The following is an 18898-nucleotide window of genomic DNA, read 5'->3' on the forward strand; positions in this document are numbered from 1 at the left end:
TACAAAGTTGAATGTGCTGACAACAAAATCACACAAAAATCATCAATGGAAATCAAATTTATTAACCAATGGAGGCCTGGATTTGGAGCCACACACAAAATTAAAGTGAAATGTTCCCTTTATTTTTTTTAACCAGTATATAAATAATCTCAAATCCTGGTAAAAGTCGTGTTGGCACCAATCTTCACTTTGAAATGCCAGTTTTCTGTTTTGCTGTAATATAATTAATTTCAATTGATTTATTGGTTGGAATGGTTGTACACAGCTGCAGGATGAACGTGATGAGCAAGAACCGTCACCCCTTTCTCAGCCACTCATAATTTCCCTAGTACTTACTGATGCATGCTGCAGCCACTGATCTCTGCTAATTATTCATTTTCTAATCAGTTAACATCTTTTTCAAAAGAAGGCATTTTCACAGAGGAAGTCCCTCTACTAAATTAGATACTTACCTCTCCGTGTGTTAGACTGCCTTATTTGTACTTCCTGCAGTTGTGCTTCGATCTACGCACATTATGTCTTTGGTTTCCTGTGTGTGCAGGCTTTTTTATACCTACATGCAGCACTGCCAGGAATCTTTACCTTGACCCCGTTTAGATGGCAGCTTTACATAGCCAGATCGACCACAAACGGCAAAAAAACACAACTCCAGAAAGATAAGAGCCTGACCATCGTCGCTGCGCACCTAAACAAGTTAGAGGAAAAACTCGTCTAGACTTCCCCAAAACCCAATCTGCATCTGGAGTGTCACTGAACGCTCTGCAGAAGAAGAGAAACTGCTTTTAAGTGTCGTGTTTTACAGCCGGACGTCTCTGCGGGTGTTTTCATGACTCTTGTTTTCTGGTTACTGTTCTGTGAGCAGGACCTGCAGGAGAGTGAAGGCTGTCAGGACGAGCTGGCTCTCAGGGTGCAGCAGCTGAAGGCGGAGCTGGTTCTCTTCAAAGGCCTCATGAGCAATGTGAGCGGAGTGAACGCAGTCACAACATGACCATCACTTTCCTTGTAGCGCCAATCAACGCTTTCTCATTTGACAGACTGCGGCTTCTCCTAAAGAAAATGTGCAAATTTATTATTCATTATCTTTAGTGGTCTCCGGTAAGATTCTTAACGATGAAATAAACTTTGTGAATGATCGCTAATCGTTCCAAGTTTTTAGCCTTGTAAACGTATTTTTACCTCTTTCATTGTTTGTGTGTTTGCAGCACAAACGTGGATGCATTTCATGTGGTAGATCAACAAAAAGGTGGAATACATGAAAAGATTGTTTTAAAAACTGGTTGAAAATACAACCAGTGTCACTCTGTGAACAACAATGTTTAAATCTCGCCACCGATTCTGAATTAAACCTGGACTTTCTTTGGATTTCTTATTCTTCGTGATCCTGTTTGTTCCCTAATGTTTTCTAGCAAACCATCTGAGGCCTTCAGAAAAGAGCTGCTTTGACACTGATGTTAAATTAATATAATTATATACTAACTATAGAAGATGCAATGGATTTTATAAAGTAGAACTGGAGTTAGGGCTGGACAGATAAACAGTAACAAAATAGAGATCTGGAAAAACAAATTAAGAGACCACTTAACATGATCACTTTCTCTGATTTTACTCTATATAAGTGAATGTTTGAGTAAAATGAACATTGTTGTTTTATCATATGAGCAACTGACATGTCTCTGAAATTCAAATAAAAAATTTAGTATTTATTTGCAGCAAATGAGGAATGATCAAAGTAAGGAAAAAGATGCAGTGATTTCAGACCTCAAATAAATCAAAGAAACAATATTAATGTTCGAAATCAGGAAGAGCTCAGAAATCTATATTTGATAGAATAACCAGGAGGTTTTCAATGGGGTTCAGTGCAGTGGGCTCTTCATGTTTTTCAGAGCTGTATATCGTGAAAGATACGTGATCAGTATCAATACGTCTGGTAGATTGTTCAATAATTTCTCTGAACTCCGATTCAGAACTGCACAGAGGCAGAGGAAGACTTTATAGTCACTCAGCCTCTCACAACCACTCAAGCAGGGTTAGAGGCATCAACTGACTCACTCACTCTTTGGTTACCTAGCAACAACTTGTTGGGTAATGTGGTTACCTAGTGACAACGTGGTTACCTAGCAACAACCTGTTGAGTAACACGCGCAGCAGCAGATTAAAGTTTTGCTGTCGCGCCTCATAACTACTCGAAAATAAAAGTACAAAGTTGAGGAGTGAAAGGAGGAAATGAGTGAAACAACATTTTCTGGTGAAGCAGCAGTTGGGCAGTTTTTCAGAAATTTTAAACAAACAAACAAAAAAAACTAATCAAAAAATATAAAGTGATCAATAAATATCAACTGATATGAAACCCTGATATTCGGACATGTTTTTCAGCCATATTATCCAGCCATAATTGGAGTAATTTAATTTAATTTAAATATAAATGCACGCCACACTTTTCAGACCAGATTTCTAGAAATTGTTGGAAACCATGTGTGATTTAACTTCCACTTCACAGTTATGCACTTCTTGTTGTTTTATCACTGAAGAGTCCAAAATATATATTGAAGTTTTTAGTTATAAAGTGACAAAATGTGTGGAAAAAAAATTTAAAAATCAGCTGTGTTTGAATACATTTTCAAGGTGCTGTGCTAACACTTCAGCAATAATCCAGTGGAAGATGTTTTAGTTGGCTCTCCTGCTGTGTCTTTTTTTCTCCCCCCCTTGATTTTGGAACCTGATTCTGTCCTCTGCAGAATTTGTCTGAGTTGGACACCAAAATCCAGGAGAAAGCCATGAAAGTGGACATGGACATCTGCAGACGAATCGACATCACTGCTCGGCTGTGTGACGTCGCGCAGCAGAGGAACTGTGAAGACGTGATCCAAATGTACCAGGTACTCGGGCCTGTTTGCTTTCACTTAGCAAACGTCGACTGAGTTTGATCTCCTGAACATAATCTTGTTAATGTCACTGCAGGTTCCAAACAACCAATCATCTCTGAGTATCCGGCGCAAGCCGACGCCCCTGTCCTTTAACGGGAGCGAATGTGACGAACCTGTCAGCAGCTCTGAAGGCGAAGTGGGCATGGTTAAAGAAGAGGAGCACTTTGGGTCTTCAGCCAATCAGATCAACGAGGAGATGCAGAGGATGCTGACTCAGCTGTTAGTGGTCTGCTTTTAACCACAAAGACAATTATCTGATAATAGTCCAGTCTGGTTTTATTAACCACTAAATGCACGTGTGTGTTTGTGTTGTCGTCACAGACGTGAATGTGAGTTTGAGGACGACTGCGACAGTCTGGCCTGGGAGGAGACTGAGGAGACTCTGCTTCTTTGGGAGGATTTCCCAGGATGCACTCTGCCTCCAGATCCGACCCATCCCCCAGGAGAGGTAAGCTGTACCAATGCGAGTTACGTTTAGAAAACAATCCTGCAGCGACAGCCCGAATATATGATGTCTTGGTGAAAAATGTCCAATTTCAAAGCACAATCACAATAACAACACTCTTCAGTGATGAAGGCAGGGCTGAAAAAGACTGAAAAGCTGCCAAAGTGCAAATAAAAACTTTGATGGGCCTTCAGAAAGTTTTCATATCTGTACAAATCAAGATTGTTTTCAAATATGACAAGAAAGTCTGTTTAGGAAAATAACATAGAACAAATGATACAGGGGTCAGTTTGTGTCTGGCGCGCTTAAAATCTATCTGCACAGTTCGGTATAAATTTCTCCACATTATAATATTCAAACAGTTTTACTTTTTTATGCAGTTTCATTAAATAAACAGTTTTAAGCTGAACTAACCCTGAGGAGATTAATTTGTTTTTGTTTAGTATTATGAAAATCATCAGTGCTTTTCTGCTCTTGCCAGACTGTCTCTGTGACATCAGGACTTAAAAAAGCTTCGCATGTTGAAGTTTTTCATGTTTTTTAAGCTCCTGATGTCGTTTGATGTCTCTTCTAACACCAGGACAGTTTCAGTACCGAGATGTTTACAACCTTTCCTGTTCGTTTGTTCCCCAAAAAAACAAAAAAATGCATGTAGGTGTTTGATTTCATTCAGCAGCTGCTTCATTATTGAATAGTCTGTTTGAAACGAACAGCTGCGCTAGTCAGTGAAATCTGAGCATAAAACAACCATGGGAGCTATGGTTGGACTGTTGTCTCTCCTGTGTCGGATTATTCAACAACAGGCTCATTTTATGCTTACTACATTTTATCATCTCTACATATTTATTTTCCTGTTCTCAAACTGTCGGTCTCTGTGTTTGTCTGTGGGAGGAGGACTGTCTGGAAAAGGTGATTAATGACACAGAGTGTCTGTTCAAGTCCCGCGAGAAGGAATACCAAGAGACAATTGACCAGATTGAGGTCAGACATTTTTTAAACTTAAATAAGATTCCTGCCCATGTGTGTTACCTTTGTTCTTTCATTTCTTTTCCTTTCGTTTACTTTCATTCTCACCTCATCTGAACAGTGATCTAACACAGCTTTCCATATGTTTATGGATGTGTTGCATGCACATTTGGAAGTTGCGGTGTAAAATCTTAAAACGGAGACCGACGAAACGTTTTTTTCCGATTTTTAATTTGACTAATAACGCTGGGGTTTGAATCCTGTATTTTCTAATCTTTTACACGTGAACCACTTTGTAAAGTCGGATTAAACATCCCTCTCTTTGATTTTATGGATTTGAGTCTTTGGGATGTGTTTCCAGCTGGAACTGGCCACGGCCAAGAGCGACATGAACCGACACCTGCATGAGTACATGGAGATGTGCTCGATGAAGAGAGGCCTGGATGTTCAGATGGAGACCTGCAGGAGGCTCATCACTCAGAGTGGAGACAGGTACAAACACACACTCACATCGCTCTCACGTCACACTAGCATTTTTATATTTTTAGAACTTTTCAGGTTCCCTATTTACGACATTTGTTAAGCTTTAAGCCGTTATAATGTTTGTCAATCCTGACTTTATAAATGTATAAACCAATTTATAGTTTGAAACCTTCGTAAATTTGAAAACCTGGAAAGCAAGACATTTTTATATGCATATGTTCATATTTATAAGCATGGTTACATGCATGATTTTGAAACTCGTGATTAATCACATCTCTAGAGCATGGTTAATCTGCTTAAATTTTTTAATTGATTGACAACACTAATTTTTATACACATTTGCATCATTTTAGGATGTTTATGTTGGCTATTAAGGTTTTAAAGTAAAACTGTGGTGCAGGTAGACAAAAGAAGTCAAAACTCTGAGAGTCTGAGTCTGTTAATCGTCTGTTTAGAAATATTTTTTGAAGAAATGCAGTTTTCAAAGATCAGACAGGTGCAGATCTGGACTCTAAAAGGCCTTTAAAGTATCTAACGCCTCATTGTCATGTATTAGATCAAGTTGGGAATCATGATTGTCTTACCTCTAGTTAACGAAATGCAGCCGAAAGGATCACTTTGGTCTAATATTCTAATTATATGATAAACTGATTATCATTATTATCATTGGCGATTAATCGTAGTCATGAATAAAAACTGAACTAATACCCTGTAACACATCCTATATTTGTCATGTAATATGAAACGTATAGGACTGAAATAAATAAACTTTGTGATTTATTTTCCTAAACCAACTTTACAATTTCTGTGTCAGTGTCTCTTATCAAGCTGAACATTTTCTTTTCATTTTACGAAACCTATTAGCTCAAGAATCTCTCTTACTTTCTGCAGCTTGTTTCTCTTTCCGTGTTTTCTGCATGCAGTAATCCCGTCGTGCCGTCAGAGGAGAGCGACCAGAGAGACACCGACAGGTCTTCATCCTCCCCGCCCTCTTCGTCGAGCAATGGGAGATCTTGACACTTCGTCACTCGGCCGTTGAAGGACGCTGCGTTCATGTGACCTCTGCTACAAACAGCGACAGTACCACACCGCATACACGCGAAACTACGGCGACACCGTGTTTACATTTGAGGAAATTCATTGGAGATATTCTGTAATTAATTGGCGATGTGTTGCCCATACAGATCAGTCTGAGGGAAACCTAAAATTCAGACTGATTGATTTCAGACTTTAAGAAAGTTAAGATCCCGAACTGATTGTTAGAAAAACAAGCTGCTGTTAATTATCGTGATGCAGGGAGGTAACAAAAACTATAAACTAACTTATTTAAATCTTCAAATAATCACACACTTCAACAGTGACGATATATGAGCAATATTTACAAGTCTTATCCTCAAGTTTCTATAAAGTCTGTAATGTTAACTCCTCATGTAGTTACAGTCTTTTTGCCCATAAATGTTCAGCTGGGGATAAGGGAAAGATAACGAGTTGTTTTTCACCGTCAGGTAGTTTCTAATCAATGTTTGTGTTTGAAATCTAATTAGATCCCCTGATGCACAATTTATGTGCCTTCCAGACATCCTGATGAATTGAATCTCACAAGGTAATTTTGTCAAATCAAAGAAATAGATAAACGTATAAAAGTACCAAAACAGAGTTTGAGTCTGTGCTGAACATCATACAAAAGTACATGTAGTACATATTCAGTACATATCTCGTCCATCTGGACAGTTTAGTGTGCAGTCACTCTGAAAAAAGTCATAGATATATTTGGACGTATTTGTCCACTCATTATTTATAGGCTGTGAATCATGTCATCTTCCGACCCACCGCCCCGGCTAAAAGTGGCTCCTTTCAGCAAGACAGCTGCAAAGAATTAACTGGCAACGTCGCTCTTAGTTGCATGTTAATAACGTTGGAGTCGGCATCACACTCTGCTTTCAGAGCAAGCGTTACTACCGAGTGGTACAGCAGCAGGGCAGCGACATGATCACTGAACACGTCCCACGTTGTTTTAAAAGAATCATGGATGCAATAAACACTGGATGATGAAATTCTCAAGAGGATTTCCTTTAAGAGCCAGTTTATGGACTACAGAGTATGTCAAAGTAAGCAGAAGCAAAGGATTGCTTTGTTCCATGTAAACATTATGTATCTGCAGGTCAAAAAGCATTTTTGACCTGCAGAAATGCTTTTTTTAAAGTGTTATTAGCAAATAAAAGCTTTCAGTTTAGAAAAACTGAAAGAAATTCTGACCAGAAAGTCACGCTGACGCTTTGCTAATGTTTCAAAATCCTGCTTTCAACCTGGCCCTGCTTTAAAATTAGCAGTTAGCTTTACTCTTCAGTCAGAACTAATCTTTGCTTCTCTGAGGTCAGAGGTCATTCAGAGTTTTCCCAATGTTGGCTTAAAAACGGTTGCTAAGATAACCCTCTCTAAGCAATCTAACTGGTTCCTTTGAGGTTTGGATTGGTTAAGGTGGCAGGAATCTACTTTGAAACCATCTGTTAGCTTGACTGTTTGGTGTGAAACTATCTTTACTTCTTCAAACTGAGATAATTGAAACTTATTAATTATAAACCAGATATTTATTGCTCAAAATCCTGTCCCAAACAAGTCCAGCAGTCCCTTTACATTCAGAGTTGTTTTAATGTGGCAGAAATCTGCTTTGTGCCTGGCTGTGAGCTCTGCGATCAGGGCTCATCTTCGTTTCTCCAAACTCGAGTAATGTAGATTTATTCATTGCAAATAAGAGATTAACAAGAAAAAAAAAAACATGAATGCAATAAGTATTACATCATGAATTTCTCTTAAGGATGCAAACTTAAAAAGTTTGGTGAGCAGGAGAGTAAACAAACATGAAACAGCTCCTCCTTGGACTTGGTTCTGCTCTGATTAGCTGTTAGCTTGACTCACCTGCAGGCTACTGACTACTCACAGTGTCTCCTCAGAGCCCCACTCTAAATAATCCACCTCCATTTTTAAACTTGGAGTCTTTTTAAGGCAACAAAACTCAAATTTGATCCTTAATGCGATGATTCACTGCTAGCTTTCCACAACGGTGGACAAATATCCACCATCTTTTTGTATTATTTACAGAATTTGACGGCCCAGAAAGCTGCATGTAAGATACTGACGGCTAATTGCATCACCACAGAATTTCGCTTTAAACAATTGAAACTGTCAGCTTAAGGTTGAAGTTGTTCTGACCTTTTTCTAACTACTCGTTAGCTGAACTCATTGGTGAAAACTAATCACTGTTTAATGTAACACAAGTAGCTCAATTAACCACTACAGGTAAGATATTAAACACTCAAAAGCGCTCTACAAAACCTGACTTAAAGTCAAACAGTTTGCTTGACTCGCCATGGAAAACTGACCTCTATTTCTCCAGACTTAGGTTGTTTAGAAAACCGCAGCTAATCCACTGACAGCAAATAATATCTATTCAGAGCCCCATCTACGTAATCCATAGCAGTGCTTTAAGTTAATCTCTGGAAGGAAAACTCCAACATAATAAGCAGCTTCAGCAGCAAAACAAGTGGAAATCAACAGCAAGCATCCCCAGTCAAGCCTTTATCCAACTTTTATGGGGGTGAACAGAAGTACTAAACACAAATATCGTGCCACTTTAATCGCTGAGAGAGAAAAAATGAAAAACTTTCAGTTTAGCCATGAAGTCTGCATACGTTACAGCAACATTACTCCTGACGCTTGCCTGGAGTTGGAGCTCAAAACTGTACGCTAAGGATCCCAGACACTTTGAGCTGTTTGATAATGAGTGTTATTGCAGCCTCTTATAGCTTAGAGTGAGCAGGTTGCTTAAGCAAAGCTGCATGGTGGAGCAGAACGTCGTAAAGACAGCAGAGGAACCAAAATGGTCATAAATTCATGTACATTACTCACCGAGTGCCAAAATAAAAGTTTATTTAAGATTATGACTCATTAGGAAATAGCTGAGAAAAACATAACTGGTTATATCTGTGGAAGCTATGTCACAAAGGTGCTTGATGTACATAAACCTATTTTTGAGCCTAGAAGCGTTTGCACATAGAAAGGAGCAAAACTATAAAAATCTTATGAAGCAATCAGCGCTGCTTCTTGTAAAATAGACGACACTGGAAATAGACTTGTTTCCACTTCCTTTACATATTTCAGGTGAACTTATAACACATACCTCATGTTTCATTTATGTTTTTTTTGGCACATTTGAACACCAAATGATACAGGAAAGCATCGCTGGCTATCATCACTGTCAGGGGAAGAAAACCCCACATCACTGCTGTACAGTACTATCATAAACTCCTTCTGGTTTCTTTCATTAAACCAGGTGAAATGTCGGGATTCTCACTCCGGTACTTTGTTTCGATGACGAGAGACGGCAGCTTTCAGCGTTTGCATGTGGGGCTGTTTGGGTCAGCTGCTTCGAGTGTTTTTTTTTTGTTTTTTTTTATGCCGTTTGAATCCAGGAGAAAGATGTGAAATGATGTGCCGTGTGAGGCCCAGAAAGCCATTTCCTTTTACTTTCAGAAACCGAGTGAGTCTCTACTGTATGCATGTGCCGTGTGTCTGTTTTTGAGTCTTTTCAGTGGGTGTTTTTAAAACGACTTTTACTGGCGCAGATGCACAGTGTTGTAGAAAATGAAACAGAATTACCAACGGGTGACATTTTAGATTAGACTGTCTTTTGTCTGTTGTCACCTGTGAAATTCAGAATCAAATGAGAGTTATTTTCCATTACTAAACTTCCTTTATGAGTCTACCTGTTGGCCAAGTAAAGTCAATTTAAAAACAACTCAAGTTCAGGAAAATGAACCAGTGAAAAACTAATGCTTTTGCAAAATGACTGTACAATGGCTTTGAAACAATAATAATGAAAAGATAGCTTTGAATATATAGATGAGCTCGAAGAAGCGCATCACACGCCTGAAATGAACATCAACTTGAAATTTGAATGAAAATCTGTTTCGATTAAATTTTACAGGAAAAAAAAACTTACCTCAAGAGTCTAATACAAATTTGTGTCGCATAACATTTGGAAACTAATCCTGTGGACTTTTTGGAGAAATTTAAGTGTGTGACTGCGTCAAAATGAATTATTGTTGTTTTGGCTTAGAAGCTTTACTGCAGAGCTAAAGTATGTAATGTATGTAAAGAGAGACTGAATGAATAAAAGATGCAACTGATGATCAACAATTTGTCTTTCCTCTTGCATTTAATTCTGTTTGTACTGAAACTTCTACAGTTCATATAATTATTATCTTGGCAAGTTTAGGTTGAAAGTTATCTTATACTTTCAACATGTTTTTTTCCTCACTGGTGGAAATATTAAACGTTTCAGAGTCGCCTTGAGTATCTGTGAAAGGATTTCTAGCAGCTCGTCAAAGATAAATCATCATAATACTGGTGGAAACACAGAAAAAGCTGGTCAGAAATTCTAAAAAAATAGTCAAATTTTCCACTGATTGACATTTTTTTTCTTTTAAATGTTTTTTTTTTCTTTGAAAAATGATATTTCCTATAGATTATCTTTTGAAATATGAAATCTTTTCTTAGAGAAAATGAATGAGTTTTAATGCGAGGTGTGTGAACTGTTAATGACTTTACTGTGTGTGCTCAGATTTGAACTGAGTTATCAGTGGGTCTGTCACAAACCTCTGTCATAGAGGTTTGGATCTATGACATTTCCTGACGTTTCTCTTTTTTACATGCACGAAAAGGATGAGATCGGTTCAGTTTCATTCAGAAATTTACATACACCTTCATTACCAGCACGGGGGACATGCTGGGTTTTTCTTTTTTTTTTCTTTCAAATGGCTGGTTTGAATCATTTTACTTTCTGGGTGCAAAGTTTTGAGTTTCCAGTATCAAAGTTGTGCAGAAATGCACAGATTCCTCCATTGTTTGGTTTTATGTCTCTTGGTCAGATGTATCTCAACCACATGCTTCTAGTTGCCACGGTTTTAGCTCTGTGTTTAAACTGGTAGAGTTTATTTAAACTGGTTTTGTGGAGAGTCAGATTATTCCCCAAACAGCTTAGATGTGTGTTTGGAAATCCAGCTGGCAGAAAACAACCCCGCAGTACAATGCTGCCACCAACGTGCTTTAAAGTATGAGAAGTTCTTGTGGAGAAACAGACGTTGTTTTATGTACGTTATAATGCCCCGCAGCATGACGCAACCACCACCATGCTTTGCAGTTTGTACAGCGATATTTTTGCCTCTCCTCTCAATCTTATAAAACCTTTCTTTAGAGGGCGTGTTGCAGGTTTATTTCGAGCCTGACGACGGGTGTGGAGCCGGGACTTAATTTCCTGGTAAGCGCACTGTTATGGCTTTGATGTGGGCACGGACGCAGGTTTTCCAGCAGCCTCCAGCTCATGCTAGGTTTGAGTCACTGTGGGGTTTTGGGCTGTTTTTGAGCAGTTTAATCATTTTCCTGACATCTGATGTCGCCTGTTTCAGATTAAATTATAACATTTCAGATGAGTTCATGTGCTTCTCACTGGAACTGAACACGAAGAGTCTGAAAATAATAAGCGTATTGTTAGACCTGTAATGACATCAGGGTGCGAGCAGACCAGGTTTATTCAAGGTGACATATTTTTTTTATTTTTTTGCACGACTGAAGGAGCTTTTATCTCCACCAAGTACTTCACTGTACTTTCAGTAAGAGAGATAGATGATTCGAAAAAAAGATGTACTGCTGTCACTATAATAACTAATTTGTTCAATGTCACTTCTTGGTGAGTTCAGGGAACTATCTGAACACGTCTGCCTCTCTTCACGCCCATCATCATCACGTTTTCTCATTGAAATTCTGGGAGTTGGACATTTTGGTTGCTTTTTTGTTTGTTTGTTTGTTTTAATAAAGAACTCAACAAAAAGAAAATGTCTTCTTAGAAAACAACAACCAAATCAGACGTGAAACCCATCTGGGTATCGTGAAGAAGATCTGCTCTTCTTCATGTTGTTGTGCAGACAAGCTTTTAGTCGGTTTAAACGGAAAGTGATGACACTTCATGCATAAAAACTTAGATAGTTGCTTGGTGTGAGAGTACTGAAAGTATAAACAACGCAGCAGCAGTGAGGGGAGGAGGAGACAGGAAGGCAGGAAGACTAAACCAGGTAAGGAAATAATGAGACAGATTATGGTTAGAGTGTGTGAGAAGACGGAGAGTAAGAGAAGCCGAGGCAGACTCACCAACAGGAAGTTCGACAAAACAATAGAAGCAGAATACAGGGAGGACTTCGCCGAAGGTAAGGTCTAATCATTTTTATTGTTTATTATCAGGAAATATAAGAAATATAAATGTCATTGTGCGTTTTTAAAAGTAACATGAATGAGCAACACATACAGAGCAAAACATTTTTTTTTTCGGTACATTAGAGTCACCTGCGTATCGTCTAATTGCATATCGTCTAATTTCTTGCCTACAGAATGGGGACTGTGCAATACTTCATGGCTGTGCTGTTATCTGCACAGTTGGTGCTCAACTCTCCCATGGTAAAAAAACCCCAACATTTCCTCATCCTGTTCACCTTTACTCATGACTGAAAGAACCATGTTTCGTACTTAAAAAATAGGTCAAATGTATTGAAACGAGCTGCATGAAGATATTCTTCTCATTTGTATTTAATTATCAGAGGCTGAAGAGGAATGCGGATGGCAGGAAGTGTATTGAATGCCCTGCAGGTAAAATGGCATTTTTATGTGTAGTGATTTAAAAAAAAAAAAAAAAAAAAATGTCATCTTTACAAATTTTTAAACTCACTTTGTGATCATGCATTAATAATGTTTGTGAAATATCCGTCATTCTGTTTGTACTCTCTTGATTTTCTACTCTCTTCATGAAAAAAAAAAAAGGCGCATACTGCGCCCTGCCATCCCCACTCTATGACCACATCCTTGATTTATATGCACTACGGGTCTGCAGACACCCATGGCTCTCGCCTCCTTCCTGTTGTTCTTACTTGTTTCTTCTTCTTCTGTCAGGTGAATTTCTGGACACTTGTACCAAGTGCAAACCTTGTCCTTATGGATCTTACACCGAAAGGCCCAACCAGGAGAATTCATGCCATCCATGCTTCAGAGACTGCCTACCAAGTAAACAAATCTGCATCTGTGAGGTCATCAGCTGAGACTCGGCTCTCATGTCTGGTTTTTGGCTCCTTTAGGCTATCATCTGAAAGAAGCTCAGAACTGCACAAGCACGACCCCCTTGAAATGCGAGTGTGAGCCTGGTTTCAAATGCACAGGGAGGGAACCCAAAGGGAACTGCAACCAGTGTGAAAAAGACAACCCCCCACCAGGTAAAACCTGACAAAACCCTGTTTTAATTTAGATTAGACCATTAGAAGGTACGTATTTTAATTAAAATTAAATCAAATACATAAAAGCACAACACAATCCTGCCCAGAGTCGTGAAATGAAACACGACGTCCTTACTCGGCCGGGTTCTGATAGTTATCAGGAGTTTCTGCACAACCTCGGTTTAGAGAAATGGAAAGAAATCCCGACCAGACAGTCAAGCTAGTCTGATCTAACCTTTCTACCACATTAAAACCACTTCAGCCTCACAGGAACGATTCAGATAAGGAGATTTTATGAGCAGTCAGTATCCTACCTGTAGCAACCAGCTCTGTGAAGAAAACTGAAGGGAGCTCCTTCTGGAGAGTCAAAGCAGTGACGAATGAGGGAAAACGGCTTCTTCCACCACATATTTTAAATTAATAGTTGGATTAGTTGCAGTGTAGGATCTGAGAAGACACATTGTTTGGGGGAAAATAAAAGAAGCTGTAGGACTGCACTGTGAAATGTTAAAACTTTAAAGCATTCTTATTTTTAAGTCATGAAAACATTTCCTGTTAAGTGAAAAACTTTGTTTCCCAGGATGTGAGATCTTTATAAAGATTCAAACCCACATTCAGGCCTCTAGAGCTGCATGTTATTTATTTATGGATCTTATCAATATTATATACAGATTAGTTTATTATGGAGACAGACTAAATTACCATCTAGGTTTATATTTATTGATTAGCATAGTTTTCAGCTTCAGTTATGATATTCAGACATTTCTGCTCTGCTTCTCTGTCATGTTTTAATTAAATGTATCATAATCTAGTGCGTTCTTTATTGTTTTTATTTTTTTTAAAGATAATCAAATTTATCTTTAAAAAATAGTTTAAATTTACTCGAGCTAGCTTGATTAGTGAGAACTAATCTCTGTTTCTACAAACTAGATGATACTAAGTGAAGGTAAAAAAAGAAACTCAGCAGCTGGATGAAAAGATTTATCCCCTTTAGATCAATATCAAACAACTATACATGCATAAAACATGGATATAATAAAATAATAATAAAGTCTTCATGGTTTGATGATGTTGTAAGGCTTAAACTAATTTAAATACTTAACATTAAGTCAGATGTTGCGTCATTATAGTATTTTTGAATCGCTTCAAATTTTCTAAGAACAAAAAGCAAACGTGATGAAACTGCCAGATTTGCCTCTTACTTAATTTGACCTTCATGGGGAATTTTTAAGATTGATTTGAACTTTACACAATATTTTTATGCTGAATGGTGAAGACTGGGTTGGTTTCCTCACCTCAGACAATAGGAGCTTGTGTGGGCAGCTGCTGCTGACTCATCCACCTGTCACAAACCTTATTGTTGTGTTCACTGCCCCCAAGTGGCTGAGATATTGTTATTAAAGATTTAAAAAAAACGTGTGTAGGTTTGAGTCTGAGGGACTTATTTTTTACATGTTGTTATTGACAGACACAATGAGAGAAAATAAGAGAATAATATGATTAAATGTGACAAAACAGCAGGGAAAGTGGAGTCTCTCGCTGTGCCTCTTATAAAAGGGACATTTTATTTTATTTCAAGAACGAGTGAAAACAAAAAGCGATACTTTGAATGCTTTTATTCTGGTGAAAGCTGAAACAAAGGTGCAATGTTTCTGTTTCTCATCTGCAGCTGTGACTGTGGGCAAACCCAGACAGCCTACCTCACCTCTGGATAAACCATGCAGCTCCTCCAGGTGAGTCGTGGTTTTTACTGGATTACTGCTAAAATACTGAGTAATAGAGAACCGGGAATGGTTTTGGAAATCCAGCTGGATGGTGAAATATTCACGTTTTCCTTTTCATCGCTCTCAGGTGCGGTCCTCCTGCTACGGCCCCCACTAATCCCAGACCAGGTGAGTGTGTCGGAGTCTGAGGGAAAACTTTAACAGCTGCTCATTATGCCAACAGGTTTTGTAGTTTGGACCAAAAATACAAATAGATATTCAGTTATAAGTCTTTTTGAATATGCTGCTGCAAGTTTAGTCTGATTGGAGAACATTTGTGATTTTTTTTTAATATAAAGATTTACAGCTGATTCTCAGCTGGATTTGGAAAAATTTAGCATTTCAATGCAGCTTTCAATGTATTTTTTATTTTTGTTCTCCTGGAAGTTCAGCTTTTGCCTCAGTCTTGTGGGTTTTGCAGCTTCTGTCAGATTTTTTCTTGTGGTTGCATCTGTCTTCCCATCTACTCTGAGCAGCTTCTCCGTCTTGTTGAAAGAATGCAGGCCCACAGCATAATGCTGCCACCACTCTTTTACACAGTCAGAAAGTTTTTTTTTTTTTTTTTAAGAATAAGCATGAGTGAAAACTGTCCACTGCAGCTTAATTATCTAAAAAATTATAATTGTCAAGAGGAAAACCTTACATTTACACCCAAAGTGACAGTAATGCTTTTCATATATTTTGTTTATTGTTGATCATTTTTGGTTGCAACTCATCCCTTGGATAAAAATAACACCACAAAAAAACATATTAAATACCAACGTATCTGTCTGAAGGGAACAAAGTTTTGTTCTTGGTTAGGTTACGACACACCAACTTTATCTCTACAGGTGGCGCTAAAGTGCTTGACAAATACCATCAGCTTGTGTTTGCACTGCTCCACCACTCTGGTCTGTGTGTGTTACCCCACATTGGTTATTTCTGAGCTTTCTTTTAGGTTTCATTATGCAGATCAGAGGGCTGTCGTTTAAACTGTGTCATCGGGTCAGCTTTCCTCTTGTTGGCTGATCAGATGAACACAGAGCCGACTGAATATTGCAACAACCTTTTTTATTAGCTGTAATCAGACTGTCCTCATAATACTGATGCAAGGCTTTGAATCAATGCACAAAACGTTTTTATGTCTCTATTTTTTTAGGAAAAATATTATCTACCTTCTTGTAGTCAGAGATTTTCCAGTCGAAGGCTTTTAATAGATCCGAAGCACGTTTTAAGACCAGAGGGAATAAATCTTTTAGGCTCCCAGAATGAGAAATACTTTGAACCGTTTTGATTCTGTTGGTTCTTTGAATTAGACTCATTCATTCAGACTGGCTCTGTTTCATGCTGTATGATCTTCAATGTATTCTGTTTTTATTGTTTTATGTTTCTATCATTTGTTTTTAATGTTTGTTTCTATTGTTTGTGGTTCTATGAGATGTGAAAAGTGCTTCATGAATAAAACCGACTTTCTTACCTACACAAAATAATAGTCAACGCAAAAAATCCTGATAATGGGAAAGAGGTCAAATAACGTAAAGAAGTCAAATAGCAGGTAATGCAGAAAATTAAAGATAAAATATGAAAATTGCAGCATTTTTAAATCAGATTTAAATGTCTGGCTACTATCCAGGGTTTTATTTTCTGTTTTGTCAGAGAGCGGTGAAGTCAAGAACTAAAAATAAAAAACAGAAAGCTTATTATTCAGTAATATAAATAGTTATACTTATTCTGTGTTCCACTTATTTACATCTATGTCTTTCTGAAGGTTTCAAGTTTTATAGCTTTTTGAGATTTTTTTGTGTTGCTTTTAGTTTTCACCATTTTTAATCCTCTGTCACAGGATACACAAGCGCTGAGCTGGCGGCCATTCTGGGCCCGGTGGTCTTCATAGGATGCATGGCCCTTATGATCATGTTCTGCATCTATCAGCCCCGGGATGAAACATGTTTCCGACAAAGTAAGCTGTTCATTTACATTCAGGGCAGTTTCTGTGGCCTCGGCTGAACTTTGTAATTGAATCAACTCAGAAGAATAATAAACGCGTTTAAACTGAACGCTGCGGATATGAGTGTGACCGAGGATCTGTCGTGAGGTTTCTGCTACATGAATGATGAACGTGTAGAGTCATCACTGAAGTTTTGAAACTAATTTTATGTTACTCATCATTCTGTTTTTCAGTTATTGCGAAGCTGTGTAATGAGGTATGTAAGCCGAGGTTTCTGCTACCTTTACGTACAGTCATGGTAAAAACCCCGTCCTTCATTTCTTCTGTTTTAAAGCATCATATGGTCGAGATGATCTGATCCTAACAAGGTTCTACAATTATAACCTGAGCTGCACAAGACACCAGAAAAGATCCAACACTGACACCACTTTTAAACATAAATTAACATGAAACAATTAAAAAATAAGTACACCCCTATGGCTTAGTACCTTGTAGAGCCGTCTGTAGCAGCAGCAGCATGACTCAGCACTGTGTTGAGCAGATGGCCCCACAGTTTACTATCAAATGGTTTTGTGGTCAAATCTTATGACTGCGAGTTGCCCAGCTGCTGTGGCTTTAAGGTGGAGGGGCCATTTCAGCTGAAATGCTGTCTGTTTTCATCCAACATGGCATTTTTAGTCTCCAGACGTTCTGAACTACTGCTAACAATTCTTCCAAACAAGTCACTTGTCCTGTTTTTTTGTCATTATGTCAAAACGTTCACATGAAGTCGAACATTTGACGTGCTAAAAGAGGCTGAGTTTGAGGTTTTTCAGGGTCATTGAACTTTGCACACTAGCGTGGTTTTACAAAAAAAATAAAAAAGGAAGTCAACATTTCACTTGCATTAGAGTATTCTCTCACTGTCTTCAGTCGATGAGGATGTGTCTTTTGTGCCTTTTTCATTTTAAATTATTTGGAAATGGCCGTGTACCCACTCCAAAATTAATGGACAACAAAAGCTGATTCTCCAGGGTCATAGTGCTTTAAACTTTTCTTTTGTTTACTTCCTACTCTGGCGTAATCATGTCTTTTTTTATAATTATGTGTTAAATACTTAATTTTAAATAATTTTAGGACCTGGATCAATATTTTCATCATGTTCTGATGCATAAAACCCCAGAACGGTGAAGGAGGGGAATTTTACATTTTTTTTAGCAAAACCAAGCAGATTTTTGCATGATATTTCTTGCTGTTCTATACAAATTGATGACACGGTTCTTTTTTAGGAAGGGCAAAGTGGCAGTCGCAAGGCGAAGGAGTCGACTCATCAGTTCCCCGGAGACTCTGTGAAGCAGCAGACGTCCCCTCTTTCAGATGCCAGCCTTGGTACTGCTGAGTGATATGAGCCCTTTCAGATGAAGTTCTCGACTCGCATGAAGTCATAAAGAAATTATGAAATGTTTGAGATCCAGCTCAAACAAATGATTACACAGATCTCTTATGTGTTTTCTCTTCTTTGTAGGTCCAGTCCAGGTCCACAATCCAGGAACGGTCATCTTCAGCTTGCTCAGCCACTTCACCGGTCCGGTGGGACCGACGGAGCTGAACGGAAAGAGAGCGGAGAGGGCGAGCCACGAAGAAGAAGATGAGAGAGACTGTCCTGTGTTTCATCCCACGCCTTCTCCGGGTATCCACCTCTCCAAAGAGGAGGGCGGCGGCGAGACGGAGGACGTTTTCTTCCCCTCCCAGGAGCAGGGGAAGGACTTCCACGTGTCGAAGGAGGAGGCGCTGTGACGCGTCAGAATGATCCAAGATTTGTTCTGGAGGACATGCTGGACTCTTTTAAAGAGAGGAAATGTAAACCTGGAAAACACGAATACAGGTGGGAGGAGGAAACGATCCATCTTCTTCTGGCAAACTGTAGAAGGATCACAGTTGTAATTTATTTATTGTTTCCTGCTGGTTAAGGAAACCAACATCACGCCTAACTTGGATGAAAGCGGGAATTGATATATTTTTGTAATTTATAATTTAAAAACTCTTGTAAATATTATACATACTCTATTGGACGTAATACTGGATTTGACTTGAGACAC

The 18898-nt window shown here is 38.5% G+C and overlaps 2 protein-coding genes across 10 annotated transcripts in view; both read left to right on the forward strand.

Annotated features, from left to right (window-relative positions):
* Positions 1 to 10011, forward strand: part of LOC103136735 (intermediate filament family orphan 1) — an 18155-nt gene extending 8144 nt beyond the window's left edge. Inside the window, exons 3-9 of one of the 7 annotated variants that reach the window (XM_016670504.1) lie at positions 851 to 958; positions 2736 to 2876; positions 2959 to 3143; positions 3246 to 3372; positions 4258 to 4350; positions 4697 to 4827; positions 5742 to 10011. In XM_016670504.1, coding sequence (XP_016525990.1) covers positions 851 to 958; positions 2736 to 2876; positions 2959 to 3143; positions 3246 to 3372; positions 4258 to 4350; positions 4697 to 4827; positions 5742 to 5835 — 879 coding nt within the window. In that variant the 3' untranslated portion in view covers positions 5836 to 10011. The remainder of the gene's footprint in view (positions 1 to 850; positions 959 to 2735; positions 2877 to 2958; positions 3144 to 3245; positions 3373 to 4257; positions 4351 to 4696; positions 4828 to 5741) is intronic. The other 6 variants (XM_016670505.1, XM_016670506.1, XM_007550119.2 and 3 more) reach the window with 6 other exon arrangements.
* Positions 10012 to 10363: 352 nt separating this feature from the next.
* Positions 10364 to 18893, forward strand: si:dkey-260g12.1 (uncharacterized). Of its 3 annotated transcripts, none has more exons than XM_016670508.1 (11): positions 10364 to 12082; positions 12258 to 12324; positions 12465 to 12513; positions 12814 to 12924; positions 12996 to 13130; positions 14800 to 14863; positions 14982 to 15022; positions 16716 to 16832; positions 17054 to 17076; positions 18089 to 18188; positions 18325 to 18893. In XM_016670508.1, the coding sequence occupies exons 2-11, from the start codon at positions 12259 to 12261 to the stop codon at positions 18594 to 18596; spliced, it is 978 nt and encodes a 325-aa protein (XP_016525994.1). In that variant the 5' UTR covers positions 10364 to 12082; position 12258; the 3' UTR covers positions 18597 to 18893. The 3 variants fall into 3 exon arrangements, with proteins under 3 accessions (XP_016525994.1, XP_007550186.1, XP_007550185.1); XM_007550124.2 differs by having other exon boundaries at positions 10364 to 12077; XM_007550123.2 differs by lacking the exons at positions 10364 to 12082; positions 12258 to 12324; positions 12465 to 12513 and having other exon boundaries at positions 12535 to 12924.
* The last annotated feature ends 5 nt before the right edge of the window (positions 18894 to 18898 follow it).

Source organism: Poecilia formosa, unplaced genomic scaffold (assembly GCF_000485575.1).
Source record: "Poecilia formosa unplaced genomic scaffold, Poecilia_formosa-5.1.2 Scaffold34, whole genome shotgun sequence".
NCBI lineage: Eukaryota > Metazoa > Chordata > Actinopteri > Cyprinodontiformes > Poeciliidae > Poecilia > Poecilia formosa.